The 18404-nt window shown below is 41.3% G+C and overlaps 1 protein-coding gene across 1 annotated transcript; it reads left to right on the forward strand.

The window, feature by feature from the left end:
* The first annotated feature begins 312 nt into the window (after nucleotides 1–312).
* SSR1 (signal sequence receptor subunit 1) lies at nucleotides 313–14984 on the forward strand. The gene is made up of 8 exons (XM_050971406.1): nucleotides 313–534; nucleotides 2493–2605; nucleotides 4307–4394; nucleotides 4570–4832; nucleotides 5221–5297; nucleotides 6989–7067; nucleotides 7832–7925; nucleotides 10271–14984. Exons 1-8 carry the CDS (start codon nucleotides 450–452, stop codon nucleotides 10336–10338), a joined length of 867 nt encoding a protein of 288 aa, XP_050827363.1. The 5' UTR covers nucleotides 313–449; the 3' UTR covers nucleotides 10339–14984.
* The last annotated feature ends 3420 nt before the right edge of the window (nucleotides 14985–18404 follow it).

Genomic DNA, 18404 nt, shown 5'->3' on the forward strand with positions numbered 1-18404 from the left:
AAATTCCACATTTTGCACGAGAACCGTGGAAGTCCAACCCCTGGCGTCGCGCAGGACCACGGACCGCCCGACGTGCCGGGAGCCCTGTCCAAAGGCTCCCGGCCCGGGAGGCTCGGTGCCGCCGGCCCTTCCCGGGAGCGCTGTCCAAAGGCTCCCGGCCCGGGAGGCTCGGCCCTTCCCGGGAGCGGGACGCCGCGCCTGCAGCGCAGGAAGCGCCGCCCCCGCCGGGCGCTCACGTGGCCGCCGCGCCTCCTGCCCGGCCGAGCCACGTCCACGGAGGCGGAGCGGGGCGGGCACGGCCCCGGATGGAGGAGCGGGGGGAGGCGGCTCCAGCTGCCGCTCCAGCTCCAGCGCCCGCCGCCGCCGCCATTTAGACATCCCGCCGCGGCAGGCAGCGCCGGGACAGGGTGCGCGGGAGGGCTCGGGTCGCCGCCATCCTCATCATCGCCATGAGTCGCCTGTCGCAGCTGCTGCTGTTGGCCCTGCTCGTCTTCCCCGCCGCGCTGCTGCTCGGGGGCGCCCGCGGCGGCCCAGGTAAGGGCGGGCGGCCGTCACTGCCAGGGAGCGGGGCTGGTGGGTGTGTGTGGGTGCGTGGGGCAATCTCCGTGGCGCTGCGGGGAGGGGGAGCCGCTCCGGCCGGGCCTGCGGAGGCTGCGCCGAGAGGCGGCGGCGGCGGCTCCGCTCATTCATCGCCCCGGCCGCCCGCGCACGTGGCGGCCGCCGCTGCCGGGGCTGCGGTGCCCGCGGGGCCCGGCCCCGTCCGAGGCGCCTGGAGGGTGCAGGGCCGCGCTCCGGCCCCTCCCGGCGCGGCCACCCGCGGTGTCGGGCAGGGCCCTGCGGGCACCGGGCCGTGACAGCGGCCCGCGAGAGCTGGCGAGCCCCTCCTGAGGCGGCGGCAGCGGGTTTGTCCTTCTCCCCGCTCGCCCGCGGTGCTGGTTCCCACATTCTCTAGCAGATGCGCTGGCTGCCACCCTGCCTTCCCACCTCGTCTGCCGCCACCCCCCGAGTGTCCTTGGCGACACCGAGGAGCGCTAATCTCTGTTTACGCTGTGGCGTTATCTGATTCACGATCTGGAAATTGCCTCCCTACTACTAAGTTTGGGAAGGCTTTTCGCCCAGCTCCTGCAGTGGGCTGCAGCTCACGCCTTGTGCGAGTCCTTTCGCAGAGCTCTCCCGCTATTGCCACATCATCAGCCCCTCTGACATCCATCGAAAACACCGTAAGGGGTCTGAGGGTATGCTGGGCAGCAGATGGCCAAGGCTGTCCGCAGCCTATCTGTATGCTGTTCATTTTTAATTTTAAACCCTCCATCTTTATTTGTAAGAATTTTTGTAGAAATTGAAATTTTTCCACACTTAAGAGTTTAAAACATCAAATAAAATCACTGTAGTTAAGGATTAGGTTAAGTATTGCACATGGTCTTTGAGCGTGCCTTCTAAAGATGCTTGAGAGGAGTGGTTGGGTTTGCTCTCTCTAGCACTGACTGGCAATTCTTAAGTCCTTGGATACACTTGTCCTGCTCAAGGATTCCTATTTCCCATTAAAATTTTTAAATATTTATTTTAAAATTTACATTTATAGCAGCTAGGTCTTTTTTCAGACATATGTAAATCAGTCCATTCATTTCTACTCTTTCATATTCAGAAAATTTTACGTTTGTTAAAAAAACCCCCAAACCTGTTGTTTTGTCCACATGCTTTAGATCTCAGCCTTGCTTGCATGTGCTCTGAACTGCAAACAGACAGAAGTTTGTCCCATGGCCAGTATTTTTATTAATCATATTTGCCCAGTGTTTGAGTGTTTGAGGCTTGGCTCCACGAAAGCAGAGAGGCAATAGACTATTAGATTGCACTTGTCTTGGAGCCTTGCTCTAGGTCATGTTTCTTTTCTGACTGGTGCTGTGGTTCTTTTGGATATATGGCTATACATGATGTTGAGGAGATTGTAGTAAAAAATTCTTTAGGTTTTAAAACTTGGATGAAAATAAGTACCCAAAAAAAAAAAAAAAAACAAAGTAACTCTTAAGGTACCTTTCAAAGTGTTCTGTTACCAGTGTGCTAATAACTTGTTAGACTTGCTAGTCTTAAGTTACAAATTAATTTTCTGTCAAAGGAATGTCTTCTTTTCACTTTTGTAATTGTAACATTGAATTATTTTCACATACCTAATGTAACTTGGTTGCCTTCAAATTTAGGCATTTGCTGTGTGAATGCTGAACTTTTTGTCATCCAGCTGTAAATTTTTGGTTTTGAACTTAGTGATGGATAAATTAGTAAATGAGAGAGTTTTTAGCAAAGGAATAAGGCTGAAAGATCAACACAGGCATCATTAGAATAGGTTTTTTTGCAACTGAGGCTTCAAGACACTGTATTTGGCAGGTTTTTAAGAAGTTCCTCAAACATTAGTTTGAGAGTTGTACTTAAACATCAGTTTTGTGTTGATTAACTAGACCTTTAAAAGACTTTCTTGTATTTGCATTTTGTTTTGGCAGGTTTATTAGTTGCAGCTCAAGATGCTACAGAAGATGAGGAAGCTGTGGAAGATACTATAGTTGAAGATGAGGATGATGAAGCTGAAGTTGAAGAAGATGAGCCAACAGACTTGGTAATTGTACATGAATGTTCCTTCAAAAGAATGAATTAGACCAGAAGTGCTTGAAGCTGGATAACTAAAAAATTGAATTTTCTTACATTGCTTTTTTCAGGTGGCTATTTCCATGTATCTGATTAGCTTGTGTTCCGTTTGAAGTGTCAGAAGGATTTATCTTTTGTTTCTGAATTACCAGTTGAAAAGCCACATGGGGACAAACTGATTTCTGACTATCAAAACTGTAGGCCACAAAAAAAAAAAAAAAAAAAACCAAAACACAAAAAACCAAAAAAACCCACAAACTACCACGTAAGAGAACCACATTCTCATAGGAGCCCTCTGTAGTCCTTTTCTATGTGAAGCAGCACCTCAGTAAACTGAGAAGAACATTGGGGGATAGAACTACTTAATTCTGACTTCTTTGATAATGATTTCTAAGAGCGACAAAGTTCTTAGTTAAGCTCAGAATGAATTCTAAAACCCTTGTTAAAAAAATACAGCTAACTTAGTTTACAGCATAAATTTAAAAAATTAGCCAGAAAAGTGAAATGCTTTACATAGTTTTGTGATCTGCTTATAGCAGTTGAGTGTTAGGCTTGCTAGACAGAGTGCTTAGAGTGGTGCAAAATTCTTTCAAATCTCTGATGGACATTAGTAGGAGAAGATGCATAACAAAAATGCAGATTTCATGAAGTGTTACTTCATTCTAAGAGATTTTACTGCTGCTATTAAGTTGGTGAGCTTATGGTTGACCAGCTTTGCTAAGTTGTAGAAGGTATACTATGTCAACATTGACAGAATATTATTAAATAAACTTTTGGATGTAATTTCCTTTTAGTTATTTTTTACTCAGGTACAAAACAAGGTGCTTTTTAGGCAGTTTCTTTTATTTGTCACTCAAATAAAAGGGTTTTTCATGGTGTCTTAAAATCAAGATGCTACATGCTCAGCTCTGGTTCCCTAGTTCATGGTATGTGTATGACTGATCCAGCAGGATTTCCACTGCTTCAGGAGGTTGTTTAAGCACTGAAATCAAATGATCCAGCTGACTTCTCAGCACTTAGCTGAGACTGTTCAATACTGCGTCGGCTTTGTTTTTGTTTAGTGGGGACAGTGATGATACCATGATTCCCAAGTGGAAAACAAACCCTTAATGCTTGCATTTGTCAAATTAAAAAGTGATTCATCACAAGGTGAACTTGAACAAGTGAGTCTATGGACTTACGTAGTTCTAAGAGCCTAACCATTTCCAGGCATACATAACACTTAACTAATTAAAACTGAATAGAAAGCTGCCATAAACACTCTTTAGTGAAAGTAACTAATTTGTTTTATGACTGTCTTTATTTTGAAATGCTTGTTTTCTAACTGGAAATAGCTTAGATGTGAACACTTAACATTTAGATTCTATTCTTTTCCTTCTGTCCCCAAACAGAAGCACTACTGATGCTTTTTGATTCCAAACCCTTCAATAGAGCTAAATGTGGTTCAGATTAGTCACTGTGTCAAATATAACAAGTCGAAAGATAAATGCTGAAAGGGATGCTCAGCAAATCTAGAGGGAGAACAGACTGTGGTGCTAATCCTGCAAGAGCAGGATTTGGTACAAATACTTACCACTGTTGCATGCTTTGACAAGTGGGATTGTCATGAACCAAGCATGGTTTTTGCTTCACTGTTCATTATAGGATTTTTCAAAAAAGTCTCTTGTCTTAGACAGAAGAAAAAGAGGAAGAAGACTTGTCAGGAGAACCTAAAGCCTCACCCAGTGCTGATACAACCATTTTATTTGTGAAAGGTGAAGGTAAGAGTCCTCTGCTAATCCACCATTCTCTTTACTGTTGCTTAGACTACATCAGTGTTTCCTAAAACAGTGAAATCACAGAATCTGTTCTAGATGCTCTCTGTTTAGAACTGGCTGTGTGTGGTGTATGAGGTTTCTCATGCTTGATTTTTTTTTTTTTTTTTTTGTGTTTCAGACTTTCCAGCAAACAACATTGTAAAATTTCTGGTGGGCTTCACCAATAAGGGTACAGAGGATTTCATTGTCGAGTCTCTCGATGCTTCTTTCCGGTACCCTCAAGACTACCAGTTTTACATCCAGAACTTCACAGCTCTCTCTCTGAACACAGTAGTTCCACCACAGAGACAAGCCACATTCGAGTACTCCTTCATCCCTGCTGAGCCTATGGGGGGTCGTCCTTTTGGTCTGGTTATCAATCTCAACTACAGAGATGCAAGTGTAAGCCTGATGTTCCAATTCATTTGAGTCTTTCTAATTCTTCTGGAGGTGTCAGGAAGGAACTACTCAGTCAAGTATCTCTCAAGAGAGTGAATGCCTCTTGTAGTATTTAAGCAAATCAGTGGATACCTAAGCATAACAAGTGATTGCCTACATGCACCTAAAGTTGTATCAGCAGTGGAAGCTGGGGTGTCTTAGAACTGTAGAGGGCAACAAAACATTTGTGCCTTTATGGGTTGAGTGAAACTAGCATAACTTGCAACCTTAAGAAAGTCTTGTGCAGGAGTTGCTGCTTTCTAGAATTTCTCTAAGAACATGGAAAAAGGTAAATGTTTGTATATGTGTTAAAGAAATAAATTTAAAATGTTATGTGCAAACTTTGTTCTAGGGCAACATTTTTCAGGATGCTGTCTTCAATCAAACTGTTACAATTATTGAAAAAGAAGATGGGCTGGATGGAGAAACGTAAGGAGACTGGAGATCCTGGTTTAGTTGGTGCACTGGTAGAACAGGTTATTGGTGGTGCCATTGAAAATAGTTCTTATATTGTCATTTTATTGAGTGTTCGGTCTGCTGTGTTTTGTGTATGGTGTAGCAGCATTTGACAGACTGTAAACACAAACTTTTCCCAAAATTAAGATCTCTATTATTAGTGGGAATCTTCAGGACTGGTACTGTGTCAGTGAGAAGTTGACAGGTGTGCTTTAGCTCATAGGGCGTAAGCCTGGAATAGGACCTGATGTTATTCAGCTACACAGCAATTCAAAGCTTTAAGCTTCTGTTATGCTACTGTGCTTTTTCCTAAGAGTTAAAAGATGCAGAGAGTCCATAGTATCAGGCTGTGGGTCCTGCTGTCAGGACTGGGATCGCTTTCTTCTGGAACACTGCAGTGTAATCTAAGTTTACATAAACTAAAAGACTTATTTGGAGTACCAAATAGCACAGCAAAGAATGTCTGAGTTCCTCTAACCCCTGGCTGTAGCATCTTTCAAGAGTGATTTTTTTCAGACTTAGGTAGATCTGACACACCAAATATCTTTCAAGCATATGCTGTGCTAAAATGCTATTAGATATTGTAGCCCTGGAATGGAATTTTAAGTGAAGCTGTGTGTTAAAAAAGTCAGTCTTCAGAAATACTTGTAGACAATGCTGAATATGTGAACTGTCTTGCCACAGGTACAAATTGCCTGTTGAGCATGCTTCCTTTTAAAAAAGGTCATCCAAAAGAAATAGCTGTTGCATTCATTTGTAATTCTCAAATACAATGATATAAATGAAAGAACAGTTGGTCGCATGAAAATGCGTGATGCTCCGAAAAAGGAGCTCTCAAAACAATTCATATACTAGAATCGGTTTGTGTGAATGTCCTGTTAAAAGATAATTGCCCTATAACAGGTATTGAAATTAAGTATCTTCTTCAGTTTAACTCCATAATTTCCTTTATCATAAATGAGAGTTCAGATGTTCAGCTTGGAATAAGTTCTTTACCTGTAAATTCCTTAATCCCCAAATCAATTTTAGCTATAACTTAGGTTTACTTCTTGCTAAGTATCAGCAGGTACTTCAGATAAAATTCTTCAAACCAACCCAGAATGCACAGATTAAGAAAATTGATTTTATAGGTAGAATTCTAACAGTGGAACACAAAGCAAGATAAGCAAAGTCTTTCAAAGCTCAGTTGCAAATTAATAATGTCCTAGCAGTACTTGCTTTGCAATGGCATGCTAAAAGCATATAATAGACTTTCAAGGGTTTTATAAGTGATGAAAGCTGTCTCAGACCTAAATATTGCCTGTGACCCAATATCTTGAAACTTCGTGATAGTGCAAAAGAATTATTGAAGTTACTAAATTTCAGTATTTATTTTTTTTAACATTTTTCTAGTTTATACAGCATTTTTTCAAATGCTCTATTGTTCAGAATTATACTTCTGATTACGGTTTCTAAAATCCAAGTCAGAATAATTACGTTATAGTTGTTGGAATTTTAGTTTCAGATTCCTTGGGTATTTTCCCCACTTGCCTCCTACAGAAGTTCTTGGGAAAGTTTCAGTGGATTTGTGGCCTAAGTTAGGCTTAAATTCTATGCCTCTTCATAAGCTGTCTTCAAAACTTGACATTTTTAGTTAATACATTGTTTCTTAAACTTTTTTAAAGGATCTTCATGTACATGTTCCTTGCTGGACTTGGTCTGCTGGTCATTGTTGGCCTACATCAGTTGCTAGAGTCTAGGAAGGTGGGTAGTGTGTTTGTCTGTGTACTTGTTAATACAAAATCTTTCTGATGTGAAAAGAAAGCAATTCAGTGATTGCTTCTGGCATATGATGGTAAAGGTGCAAGATTTATTTTTAGAAGCTTAGAGGTTACTGGGGAAACTAGAACATTCTAAAAAAATGTTCCTAATGGAAGATACTTTGATTGCTGAGCCTCGTGCCCTTTGGGTCTGACCTTTGGCTCCACACTGAAGTGGCTGAATTGGAATATCTTGTAATCACTGGGTGTCTGTGTCTACTGATCCAGTACTTCCTTTCCTCATGCTCTCTATTTCTGCCTATTAGTCTAATCCAGGTCAGACTTCAGGGGAAAACAGCTGTCAGTCCTTTATTTGGTTCTTAGCAAAGCTTTGCCATAATGTTGATTATTTTGCAAGGTCAGATCACATGTGAGAATATTGTGCTAATCTGAGAAAGCAAAGTAAAACTTGTTGTCACAAAGTTTGACTGATCATCAGCAAAATGTGTCATGAATTTGCCCAGGTGTGCATGAAATCTTGGTGCCTTAATGTGGAATAAGTGTTGTGAGGTGTTAGAAGTGGTAAAAAAAGCTTAGGGAAATAAATTGCTAATGGGAAAGACAGCTCTGTGCATTGACTAGCCTTAAGTTTGTACCTTAGTGAAATAATTGTAATTCACTATATATAGCTTTTTTAGTAATTTCTAATACTTGTCCTATCCAAGTCTTACTTAAAAGAAAAATCTTTCTTCTTTCTTGAATTTTCAGAGGAAAAGACCGGTACAGAAAGTAGAGATGGGAACATCAAATCAGAATGATGTTGATATGAGCTGGATTCCCCAAGAAACTTTAAATCAAATAAGTAAGTAGTCTGCCTTTCACAAACTAGACCATAACAAACTTAACTTGGCCAATTAATTGTGACTAAGTAGCTGACACCAATTTCTTAGAACAGCATGTATTTTCTAGAGAATAACAAATTGTCTCAAGCACTGTATGTAAGGATGAGATTATTACTTTAGCAGCCCATTCCTTATAGAACAAACTTTATTGGCTGATAAGATAATGACTACTGGTGACTTTTACGATTTGTTCTGTAGAATATTTTTCAGCAGTGTAAGATCTCTCCCCAAAACCTGGATTGCAAAGATGATTTAAATAGGAGAGTGTAGATGTCATCTCAGAGTTTCTGTAAGTTGCTTGGAAGTTTACCTATAGACCAAAGTCTTAAGTAAGCATTAGAAGTGTGTTTTAACTAAAGTCACATAAATACTTGTTATTGATGTCCTTCACAAATCCAAAAGTTCTACTTGATACCTGAAATGCCAACACTAAACCCAATATCTGATTTCTTTAGGCTGTGGATATTTCTAACTTCTCTTACTCTTTCTTCTCTTTTGCTTTCCCATGGCTTCAGTGCAAAGTAGAAGAGGTGAGACAGACTCTTTGTGGGCTGAAAAGTGCTTAGTGTGTTGTCCATGTAATAATTAGGCATGGATAGAAGTACAGCTTCCTGCATGCTGTGACTGGTGGTGTAACATGAGCAGTGAAAGATGCAGAAGAGATGCATGCAATGGCATACATTTTATATACTTCTAAATTTATGTTTTCGTGTATTTTGTGGATATATTTCTGGTCATATTGTAGGAACATAGTTTCAGTAGAATATTGATGAAGTATTGTTGTCTTCTGTCACGGTTCCCAGAACTCTTTTTCTAAAAGGCAGATGTGTATCTTGTTTCCCCACTTGCCTTGGTGTATCAGGCTGATAAACTCCTGCCATCAGTGGCAGTCACTGCTGTGAGCTGAGAAAGCCTCAGTGAAGTGCATCCTACATGAGATGCAGAGAGTTCAAAAACCCTTTGCAGGAGCTACCCTTACTAGCAGGCACTGCTGTTTTGATCAAATAAGCATATTCTGAGCTTCATTTGGTGCAGAAGGGCTAGAGGCCTTAGCTGTGATATGAAGTTGTGTCAGGAGTTGATGACCTTGCACTTTTTAAATTCCTTTACCCTTTTTAAGAGTACTTACACCACACAGATTTAAAGACTAGTGCTTTGCTTGTGATGATAAAAGCTTTCTTGTACACTTTCTTCTATTAGACACTAGAATAGTATAAAACCCAGACACAGGAATTTGAAAAGCCTCCATCTAGCAAGAAAAACTGAAGGTCTAAATGCTGCTTTTTGCTCAAGGGCAAGCTGTCTTTAAAAGGGTTCAAATTCTAGTCATGTTTGGGCCCCACCACCATCCTTTTCTTAAACCAGATAAGTATTCATATCTGAACACTTGAAGTTTAGGAAAAATGAATGGCTGCTTTTAATTGTGGTTTTCTCAGCTCCAGATTAGCTTCAATTAGAACACTACACTAGAATTCTTTAAAATAATGACCTTCAATATCTTAGATATTCTTGACTTTTTTATTATTAAAACTACTGTATTGATTGCTCTGTAAGGGCATGATGGCTGCTCCTTGTGTGTGCACATATTTTAAGCAGGGAGGCTATTGGAGATTGGAGATTCTGTTTAAGAAAATTATTCAGCAGATGCACTTAGCAATCACTTCAGCACTTCATGCAAAGTATAGAAGGTTATTGAAAGTATTCTCTGCAATAATCATAGAACCATAGGATGGTTTGGTTGAGAAGGGGCCTTAAAGGTCATCCAGTCAATGTGGATGCTTCCTGGAGAACTGCAGTTTTCCACAACAGTTTTCTTCTGCTGTTGGTTGTATGAATGTGGAAATATTACATGCAAGACATAGCTGCCTAAAGAAGAGTCAATCTTACTTTCTTCAGCCATGTAAACTCAAGGCAGTGGCCATCAAAATAATTCATTTAACTTTCTAAAAGTGTAATTACTGAACATGAAAATTTTCTAAGCACCAAAGCCTGGAGTTTCACATAGGGATGAGAAGGTTTTTTTGGGTTTAGGTTTTTTTGCATTTTAGTAACTGACAAATAGAACAAACCTTACCCTGTTGTTGCATGTTACAGAATGGAAATGTATTTTTTTGTTATTCTACTTACGGTGCTGGTAGTTAAAAAGCTTTAACAAGTTGTTTGAAATGTCTTCTCTGTGGTGATGCATTGCACTAGAAGGGCAGCTTGTCTTGTGTTTGGGAAGAGAAAAATACATGCTCATGTAACAATTGCAATTGATGCAACTATCTTTTTTCCCTTTTTTTTTTTTTTTTTTTTAATCTAGATAAAGCTTCACCGAGGAGGTTGCCCTACAAGAGGGCACAGAAGAGACCAGTGGGCTCTGATGAGTAATGTTAACTAGTGCAACAGTTGAACCTTTACTAATTCTGCCTGTTTGGTTTTTTTTGGATTGGAGTAGTGCAGAGAACCCATACCACCATAAGGAAAATACTGCTAAACATGTGGACTGAACAGATTAACTGAATGGTGTTAATATTACTGAAAATGCACTTCTCTTTTAATTTTTTTTTTTTAATTGTTGGGGGTCAGGGGAGGTAGCCATTAAGATTTGTGCCTGCGTGTGTAAGCGGTTGATCTTAACAGAAACGTGTTACCTGAAATGTGCCTTTAGAGTTCTTTGTAATGCTGGCTTGTCATCTGTACATTGTCATTGAAGGATTTCTCTCCTCTCCCTAATTTGAATGTCTGGTGACTTTAATCTGTCTCGATTGTATCATATCTGTATCAGAACCTGAATGCAATTGTTCTCATTCAGTCAGTAATGTTACTCTTTACAAGGTGCGCACACTGAAGTTTGTGTGTGTGGTCCTGCCAGTGGCCAGGCACTGATCATCTCAACTTCTGCATAGTATTCATTCTAAAGGCACAATTGGGTATAGCTGCTTGTAGTGGTAGATATTTTGCTGCTGTTTTGATCTGGGCATGCAGTGACCTAAAAATCTGGACTTAGCTGCATAGATGTTAGGAAGACTCCTGCACAGCAGCAGAACTTGTGAAGCATGGAATTTGTGTGCTGAATTGGTATTACTACATAAATTTCTTTTTTATACCCAATTTGTTAAATTGTTAGTTATTGAATTGTGCCAGCATCTTAGGTATTCAGATTATAGTGGTAGTTCTGCAATGTTTACTCAAAAAACTGTTGAATAAGCCAGAACAACTTTTCAGTGAGTTCTTGGTTCTCTCTCTTAAAAACTAGAATGTCATATGTATCAAAACGCCAATTTATTTCTTTAAAGCTTTACAAGGATTTGCTGTACACACTTGAAACTGAATTTGAAAAACAGATTCAAATAATTATTTTTATTGGCGAACTATTTAATTCACCATTTACAGTTTTTAAATCTGAGACATCTTTACACTGGTCATTACATTGGTCTGAGGTTTTTTCACCTAGTCTTTCTTAACTAGTAACACAGATGTATATTTATCACTAGTTGCCTGTTGGTTCAGTAGTCAAGCAGAAAAGCTGTGTGCAAAATCAAAGCAAGATTTCCTTTTGTGGCTTACATGATTACCAGGTACTGAGGAATTGATCCACATCCACTGTGTTCAGGAATTGACTGACAGGAAGAGAGCCAGTTTGCAGAACATCAGTTTGCTTGGGCAAGGCCTGAACTGTTTACATCTCAGCTGCCTCTCTTCCTGATTCTGAATGTTATCTGAAGGCTTGTTGAGTCTGGGAAGAGGCATAGATTTGAGGCCTCTGTCTTCTTTTCCTCCCTTTTCTCATCCCACCTGTGAAAATGCCCTTTTAGTTCCACACTTGGTCTTCAGGGACTGAACTTCTAAGCCAGTGAATGCTGAGTGATCCCTCCAAATCCCACCACAGTGTGTTTGAAGCATATAGGCTCTGAATCTACCTGTGCTGGCACTATTTTGTTACACGCTTGGCCAGAATGAACTGTGTTATTGACTCATACTGCTATGGAGAAGATTCTTTGTTCAACTTCCTGAAAATACAGCTAGTCCAGGCAGGGCAGAATATTCTTTGCAGTTAAGGTTGCTTAATTGTCATTCAGATAATTTAGGAAACAGTTGAATGCTGCCCTCATAAGGGTTATCTCCACTCGAATTGTGTGGAACAGCTTTATTTGCCTTTAGTGATATAATCTGACTGGTTCTGTGGTATGTTTGCAGGCTTGTATTCCAGTTTGCATTGATTCAACAGAGTGTTTATGGATTAAATGCTTCCTATGCTAAAGCCCCATAGTGATTGCAGCACATGATGCACTGGACTTGGATGTTCCCTCTCTTGGATTGTTTCTCTAACCTGGCATTGAGAGGGGCTTTTTTCACCTTCTGGTAACAGGTCATCCTGAACTGTATAGGCTTAATTCTTCCTGAGATTTAAAGGTACTCTTTGAGGGGGTTGTGATGATACAGTGGTATGCCAGGAAAAAAGGCAAAGGATCAGAACAAAGGATATTAATTTGTAATATCCTAGTTTTATTTCTACAAATAAGAAGTATTTGAAAGCTGAGCTCTCTTTGCTTTAGTCAGTGGCTGACTTCCAAATGCTTAAGCATGAAAGAAGAGAGGAGGCAGCGTGCACTGGAACCAGCAGTGGGAAAGCCCAGGTGTACCAAGGCTGGTTTTCTGATGATACAACTTGGCATTCACTGTAGATGGTTCATAGTGACTTCCTTAGCCAGAAGCAGTTCATAAGAACAGGGGCCAGTAGACCACTGCTGCTCATGATGAATGTCATTAACATTTTTTAATTACTTGTTTCTCGTTAATTTGCTGTAGTTGAAATTTAGCAGTAACATTCCAGCATGCAGTGATAACTGAACTTTGGCATCTCTAGTATTATTTCTAGTGAATAAGCCAGTCTATTACGCTCAGTTTTTTAAATTGGGGACACAGAGTTGTTGCTTTATCCTATTAGTTATAAACTTTTCTTTTGGTACTTGAATTTTATACGCTATTTTTAAACAGGGATAGCTTAGTGTCACAAGTATGTTGCTGGATATAATTATTATTCTCAGCTGAGTAGGATGTAGTTTTGCTACTTAAAGATGAGACAGCAGCAATTCTGCCTGTCTATGCCACCCATTTCCATTTGGCAGCACAAGCATCTCTATAATCCGGCATTCTTACCAGTTCTCAGCCAGCTTGCTACACTGCCACACAGCTTGGGGGGCGCTGAGAAGAATGACAACTGTGCAAGAAGCTGTGGGCTAGGGTTTCTTTATTAGTAAAAGATCCTAAAATGGTTTTAGAGAGCAAATGAACTATGAGTTTAGAGTGAAGGGCCTCTGTGAATTCCTTTCTCACAGCTCCTTAACTTACTCAAAAAATTGTGAAGACCTAACAATTCTACACTTGGGGTAGGAAAACCAGCATTAGAGTTCACATCTACAGAGGCAGAAAAGTATTAATTTGGGCTACCCTTGAACTGCATGTGACACTTGTAGCCCTCTGTATGCTGTCTGCTTTCTGGCAGCAGTTCATTTTTTTCCCCCAGTATCCTTCAATCAGAGAAAGAAGAGTGGCTGCACTCAGACTCAAGGATTGAAGTTCATTCTCCATGTACAGAATGATTAAGGTGTAGGCTGTGGAGCCGGATGGAACAGAGTAGAGGTGGCGGTGCTTCTGCTTGTTCTAAAACATTTATGCTGAACGTCTTCCTTAGCTTGGAAAAGGTGTAATCAAAAGTATCATTTACTGGTTATTCCTAGAATGCATGGTGCTAAACAGAATGTTGCAGGTGAGAGCTCTGAATCCAGGGAAGTCAAATACTAAAGCAGGCTGGTTGTCCTGTTTCTCAGTGTGCTTGATGTACTGAGCAGTAGAGAGTCTGTTCTCTTTTCTTCTCCAAAGGAAGGACAGTACCTACCTCATAGGAGTGACATAAGGGCTGTTTCAAGAGTGTTTTGAAGTTATTTGGGACTTGCACAATACACTTCCATGGAGATAGTAAGACACAGCACTAGTGTAAATGGTTGACAACTGTACACATAGATCCATACTGTACTGATTTAATCCCCCCACTGACCAGAATTTAGCAGCTTTACACTTTGACATTTCTAAAGTGTGCAGAGGAGTTGCAGTTAACATACAGAGGAGAGCAAAGCCAGAAAGATCTCTTAGTTTCTGCAAAAATTTATAGGTGGGCTAAGTAACGTTCTTCTGATATTTTTCCATTTATCTCTAAATTTTCCCAGGGATTTTTTCTAATCAGTTGATGCAGATGATTGTTTATGTAGCTACAATCAACAGTCAATTTAAGAATGACTGATTGTTTTGGATGATTAAGTTCAGGTGATGTACTGCAACTGAAGTGTTAAATTATCATTTAATTTCTTACCTGCTGACTTGCATTTATAAGTGAGATCAGATCTCTTGAAAACAGCTGCAGGTTTTTTTGTAAAGTATACTTGATTTTTTTTTTTCTTAGCATTGTGTAGCTTTTTTTTTTTTTTAATAAAGCATGAGTATGGCACCAATAAAAGGCCTTTTCCTTGATAAGCAATCGGTAGTAGCAAATATGCAAAGTGTTGAAAACATGCCATTCTTAAAAATCTGCCTTTCTACATGTGTAATTGGAATGTAAATGATATTGAGCAAGTATTCTGTGATGTTTTGGACAATGGACTAATAATTAAGATTAGAATTCTTTTAACGGAGGGCCCTGGGAAAATGTTCAGTAAATTCCTGGATTCTGATGGGTTAAAAGCAATCCATATAGTGCCCTACATTTCTAGAAGGAATAACCTCATGCTAACCCATAGGCAGCATAAAAAGGCTCTGTTAAGATGCTTAAAGATTGCTGCAGCACAAGGCCAAATGCTTCCAGTTTTCATGTGCACGCTGTTGTGTGACCAAGCAAATGCTCACGTTCCATGCAATAAGCCTGAGAATAGCAGTTCCAGCAGGTGTTCTTCATCCAAACAGAAGAAGGTAAGGCTTGTAGGGGAAAAAAAGCCAACAAAAACCAAGGTTTAAAAATAAAGAATGCTGGGTCTCCTGTATTTGTGAGCTATATCTGTGGGTAAAAGAGGGAAAAACTAAAAGCAGATGTGTTGATGTATTTTCAGGCCCCAGAACACATAAAAATGACTAGAATTTGAAGTCTGCCTCATCTTTCACTGAAAAGATCAAGATAGATTGATTGCAATAGCTGGCTCAGAACAGATACCAAGACCAAGATGAGGTCTTTTCTGTCCCCTCATGTAAATGGTCTTGGTTATAAATTTATATTAACCATGATGCAGTAAAATTTCAGCATTAAACCATTCCAGTCCCTTAGCTGGTAAGGCAAAGCTGAAACTTAACCTGCCTTTCCTCATCACTCTCAATCTGTTCAGCCTACATGGAAATCACAACTGGGTTTTCCCTGTGCCGCCTAAATTCACATAATGAATCTGTCACTTGAGAGCTGTCTCTTTCACACAGCAAAGAGGACGCTTGGAGTTGATGCACTTGGTCTCACCATGGTCTGAGCAGATTTTCAAGAGGACCCCACAGTCTAAGTTCTAGTAAAGGAGGTTCAGTCCTGCCCTGCTGGGCCTGGATGGAACTACACCATGTGTTTTCCATAGAGATGAGGCTGCAGTGGTGGAGCATTAACCCTGGAGGTAAAATAGAGTTCTAGGTTCACTAGATGGAAATTATTACAGCCAGCAATTCCCAGATCTGCCAGCTGAGGGATCTCCCAAGCCTGTGACAGCTGCTTCTCCTAGCAGACAAACACAAAGAGTGCTTTAGCCCCTTCTCAAAGAGCAGGATCTAAAGGGAGGGGTCAGAGCAACTGTGTCTGGCCTTTCTAAATCATTCCATGCTTTATCCTGGCCACTGAAATAAGTCTGAGCACTGCACTTTTCTGTGCTGTTCAGCAAATAACTGACAAATGTAAAGCTTGAACTCAGAAAAGTTGTAAATGCTGATATCTGGTATTCCAAAAAATTTCAGGGCTGTGGCTACCTACAGGGTCAGCTGAAGGTATTGCAGGGGTGGAGCTTATAGTGACACACTGCCTCTACCCCACAGCCAGTTTTCTTTAGAAGTTAAATGAAATTGGATCTTTAAACCCCATGTGTACCTTGACCATATTCAGACACAGATAGGTTCTCATTCAGCTTTTCCATGCAAGCTGAATCGAAGAGCCCAGGCTGTTCAGAGCACTGAAGGAGCTCCCTTGGCAGAGCCTGGATCCACATCACTGCAGAAGCAAGCAGGGGACAGGACCTTGCCCTGAGAGGGGATTTGATCCAGTATCAGCTGGCAAGTTTTCCACCCATAAGTTTTCAAGAGGGAAAGAAAGAATGAACAAACACCCTGTTTTCTTTGAGTCTACACAGCAAGGAGGGCAGTTGAAATGCCCTGTTGCAGGTTTCCAATGGAAAGGAAAAGCCAGAAAATTTAAATAGCATCTGATGACTGTTGAGCACAGTATGACAAACATTGCCACCAAAATAGCAGGTTATATTTAGAAGCAAGTTCAAATACCCTAAAACATTTGATTTGGAAGTGTGTCATATTTTCCTCAGAGCTTGTATTTAAGCCTGTTAATGCTTGGTTGTTTGTAATAGTGGTTCATTCATAGAGTGTGGAATTACTTCTCACAGCTGGAAATGACATTTTGCCCAACTAATCCTAACTTGTTGCTGCTATAAAGCAAGTTGGAAACTAGGAAGTACATCTTGCTGTTAGGCACCACAGCAAAGAAAAAAATGAAGCAAGATTTAGTTTGTATTTTAGAAAATGCACAACTCAGGGACCATCTCCTTTCTACCATTGTATTGGCCTGGCAGATTGCAGCTCTGCAGCATTCCATTACCACCACCCCAGCTAAAGGTACACCAAGGGTGAAGTACAAAGCATCAGTCACAGTCACGCAGCCAGAACAATCACTCAGTAGCTTTTCTTTGTGCTCATGCAGGGCAAGACCTGAGGTCCTCCTGAGGCTGAACTCCTGCTCCTATCTCACTGGACGTCATTTACTGTTCCTTTAGTGAGCTGCAGCACTCCTTGTGGTTACTCCTTTCCTTTCACTGGCAATCCCCAGGGACCATCTCCTGTTATTCCCATTCTGCCAAATTTATAGAATTGAATGGAGCCAGCAGTCACTGATGCAGTGCAGTGGGAATAAGTACAGGCCACCAAGGACCTGCTGACAAACATCCCTCAGCTGCAGTTCAGTAAAACACTGCCTGAAGGAACTGGTGGAGAAGCTGCTACAATTTTTAATTAAGTATTTTTCAAATTAAGTACTTTAAATTTTAAGCAGGTGTTTTGCAGCTGCTAAAGAGCCTCTTAAGGTTCAGAAAAAGCTAAAAACTGTCAAAGAGGTGCATTCATAAAAAGTAATAACCAAATGCATTAAAGGCAGCATGTGGCTCTGCATCCTGTTCCAAAATGGATTCCCACAGGTTTCTAGGTTGCTCACTTGTCCAGATCCCTCCCTTTCCCTCACCTACAGCCCCAGCTCATTTTCTGGTGAGTTCTGGGTCTTTGGTAGCTGTGCTAGGCAGCCTCTGTGGTATAAACTCCAAGAAGGTGACAGAGAAGGATGTAGACACAAGATCAAAGATCAGGCTCACTGTGCTGTGGTGCAGACCTGTGTGTATGCAGGCAGGTTGATACTTTGATTTTCTCGGGCTGTGGAATATGGTGGACCTGATGCACAGAACCTTGGAGCCTGTAAAACTTCAGTCATACAGGCATCTTGAAGGCAGCAGATTAAATGGTGTTAAATGTCCTGCCACCAAAAAGGGAGTTTTCTGGCAAAGTGTGCAAATGTGGGAGTGCTGGATCCCATTCAGCAGCAGTGCACGCAGCAGGACATGGGAGGTACACATGCTGCCTCCTCCCCAGCTGCTGCCCAGGAGCCCCATGCATCGAGTAGTGCTGGGCTTTGGTAGAATTTAACTGCAGGGATAAAGGTTACAGTCTCTGTTTACAGCCAGGTTTTGCCCTTACCAAGCACAGGTCATGCAGTAAAGCTTGAGTTGCAAAAACCTGGGAGGAATATTGGCCAAAGCAAGCCTGCATCTCACAGCTAGCACTGCCATCACCCAACTAAAGTACAAATACTTCTTTTGGGTGCAGATTCCTTGGAAGTCAGGTACTGCTCATTGAAAACAACAAACCTAGACTGTCATTCTCTGCAGGATCAGGTAAAAGAGATAGGAGGAAAGGCCAACACACCAATTGCTTTTGTTACCCAAATACAGCTCCATGTGTGAGGGCAGGGGCCCATGGACCTGTGTGCACATGTTCACAGGAGCGTTTATTTCTGCCATTCCTCATACCCCAGTGCTCGGGGCAGGCCCTGTCCTGGAGCCACCGACCCCTCTGGCTGACATTGTGTCCCAACCTTGGCATGTTTTTACGAGCAGCAGGGCCGTGCTCCGTGTGGTTACAGCTCAAAATGACTGACGGAAAGTCAG

The sequence above is a fragment of the Serinus canaria genome, chromosome 2 (genome assembly GCF_022539315.1).
Source record: "Serinus canaria isolate serCan28SL12 chromosome 2, serCan2020, whole genome shotgun sequence".
Lineage (NCBI taxonomy): Eukaryota > Metazoa > Chordata > Aves > Passeriformes > Fringillidae > Serinus > Serinus canaria.

Bases quoted from the DNA above. Each gene is read 5' to 3' on its own strand.
- SSR1 (XM_050971406.1), top strand. From the start codon at position 450: ATGAGTCGCCTGTCGCAGCTGCTGCTGTTGGCCCTGCTCGTCTTCCCC. The intron at 5,298-6,988 runs GTAAGGAGACTG...ACTTTTTTAAAG, and splicing joins GATGGGCTGGATGGAGAAAC to GATCTTCATGTACATGTTCC. The intron at 7,926-10,270 runs GTAAGTAGTCTG...TTTTTAATCTAG, and splicing joins AGAAACTTTAAATCAAATAA to ATAAAGCTTCACCGAGGAGG.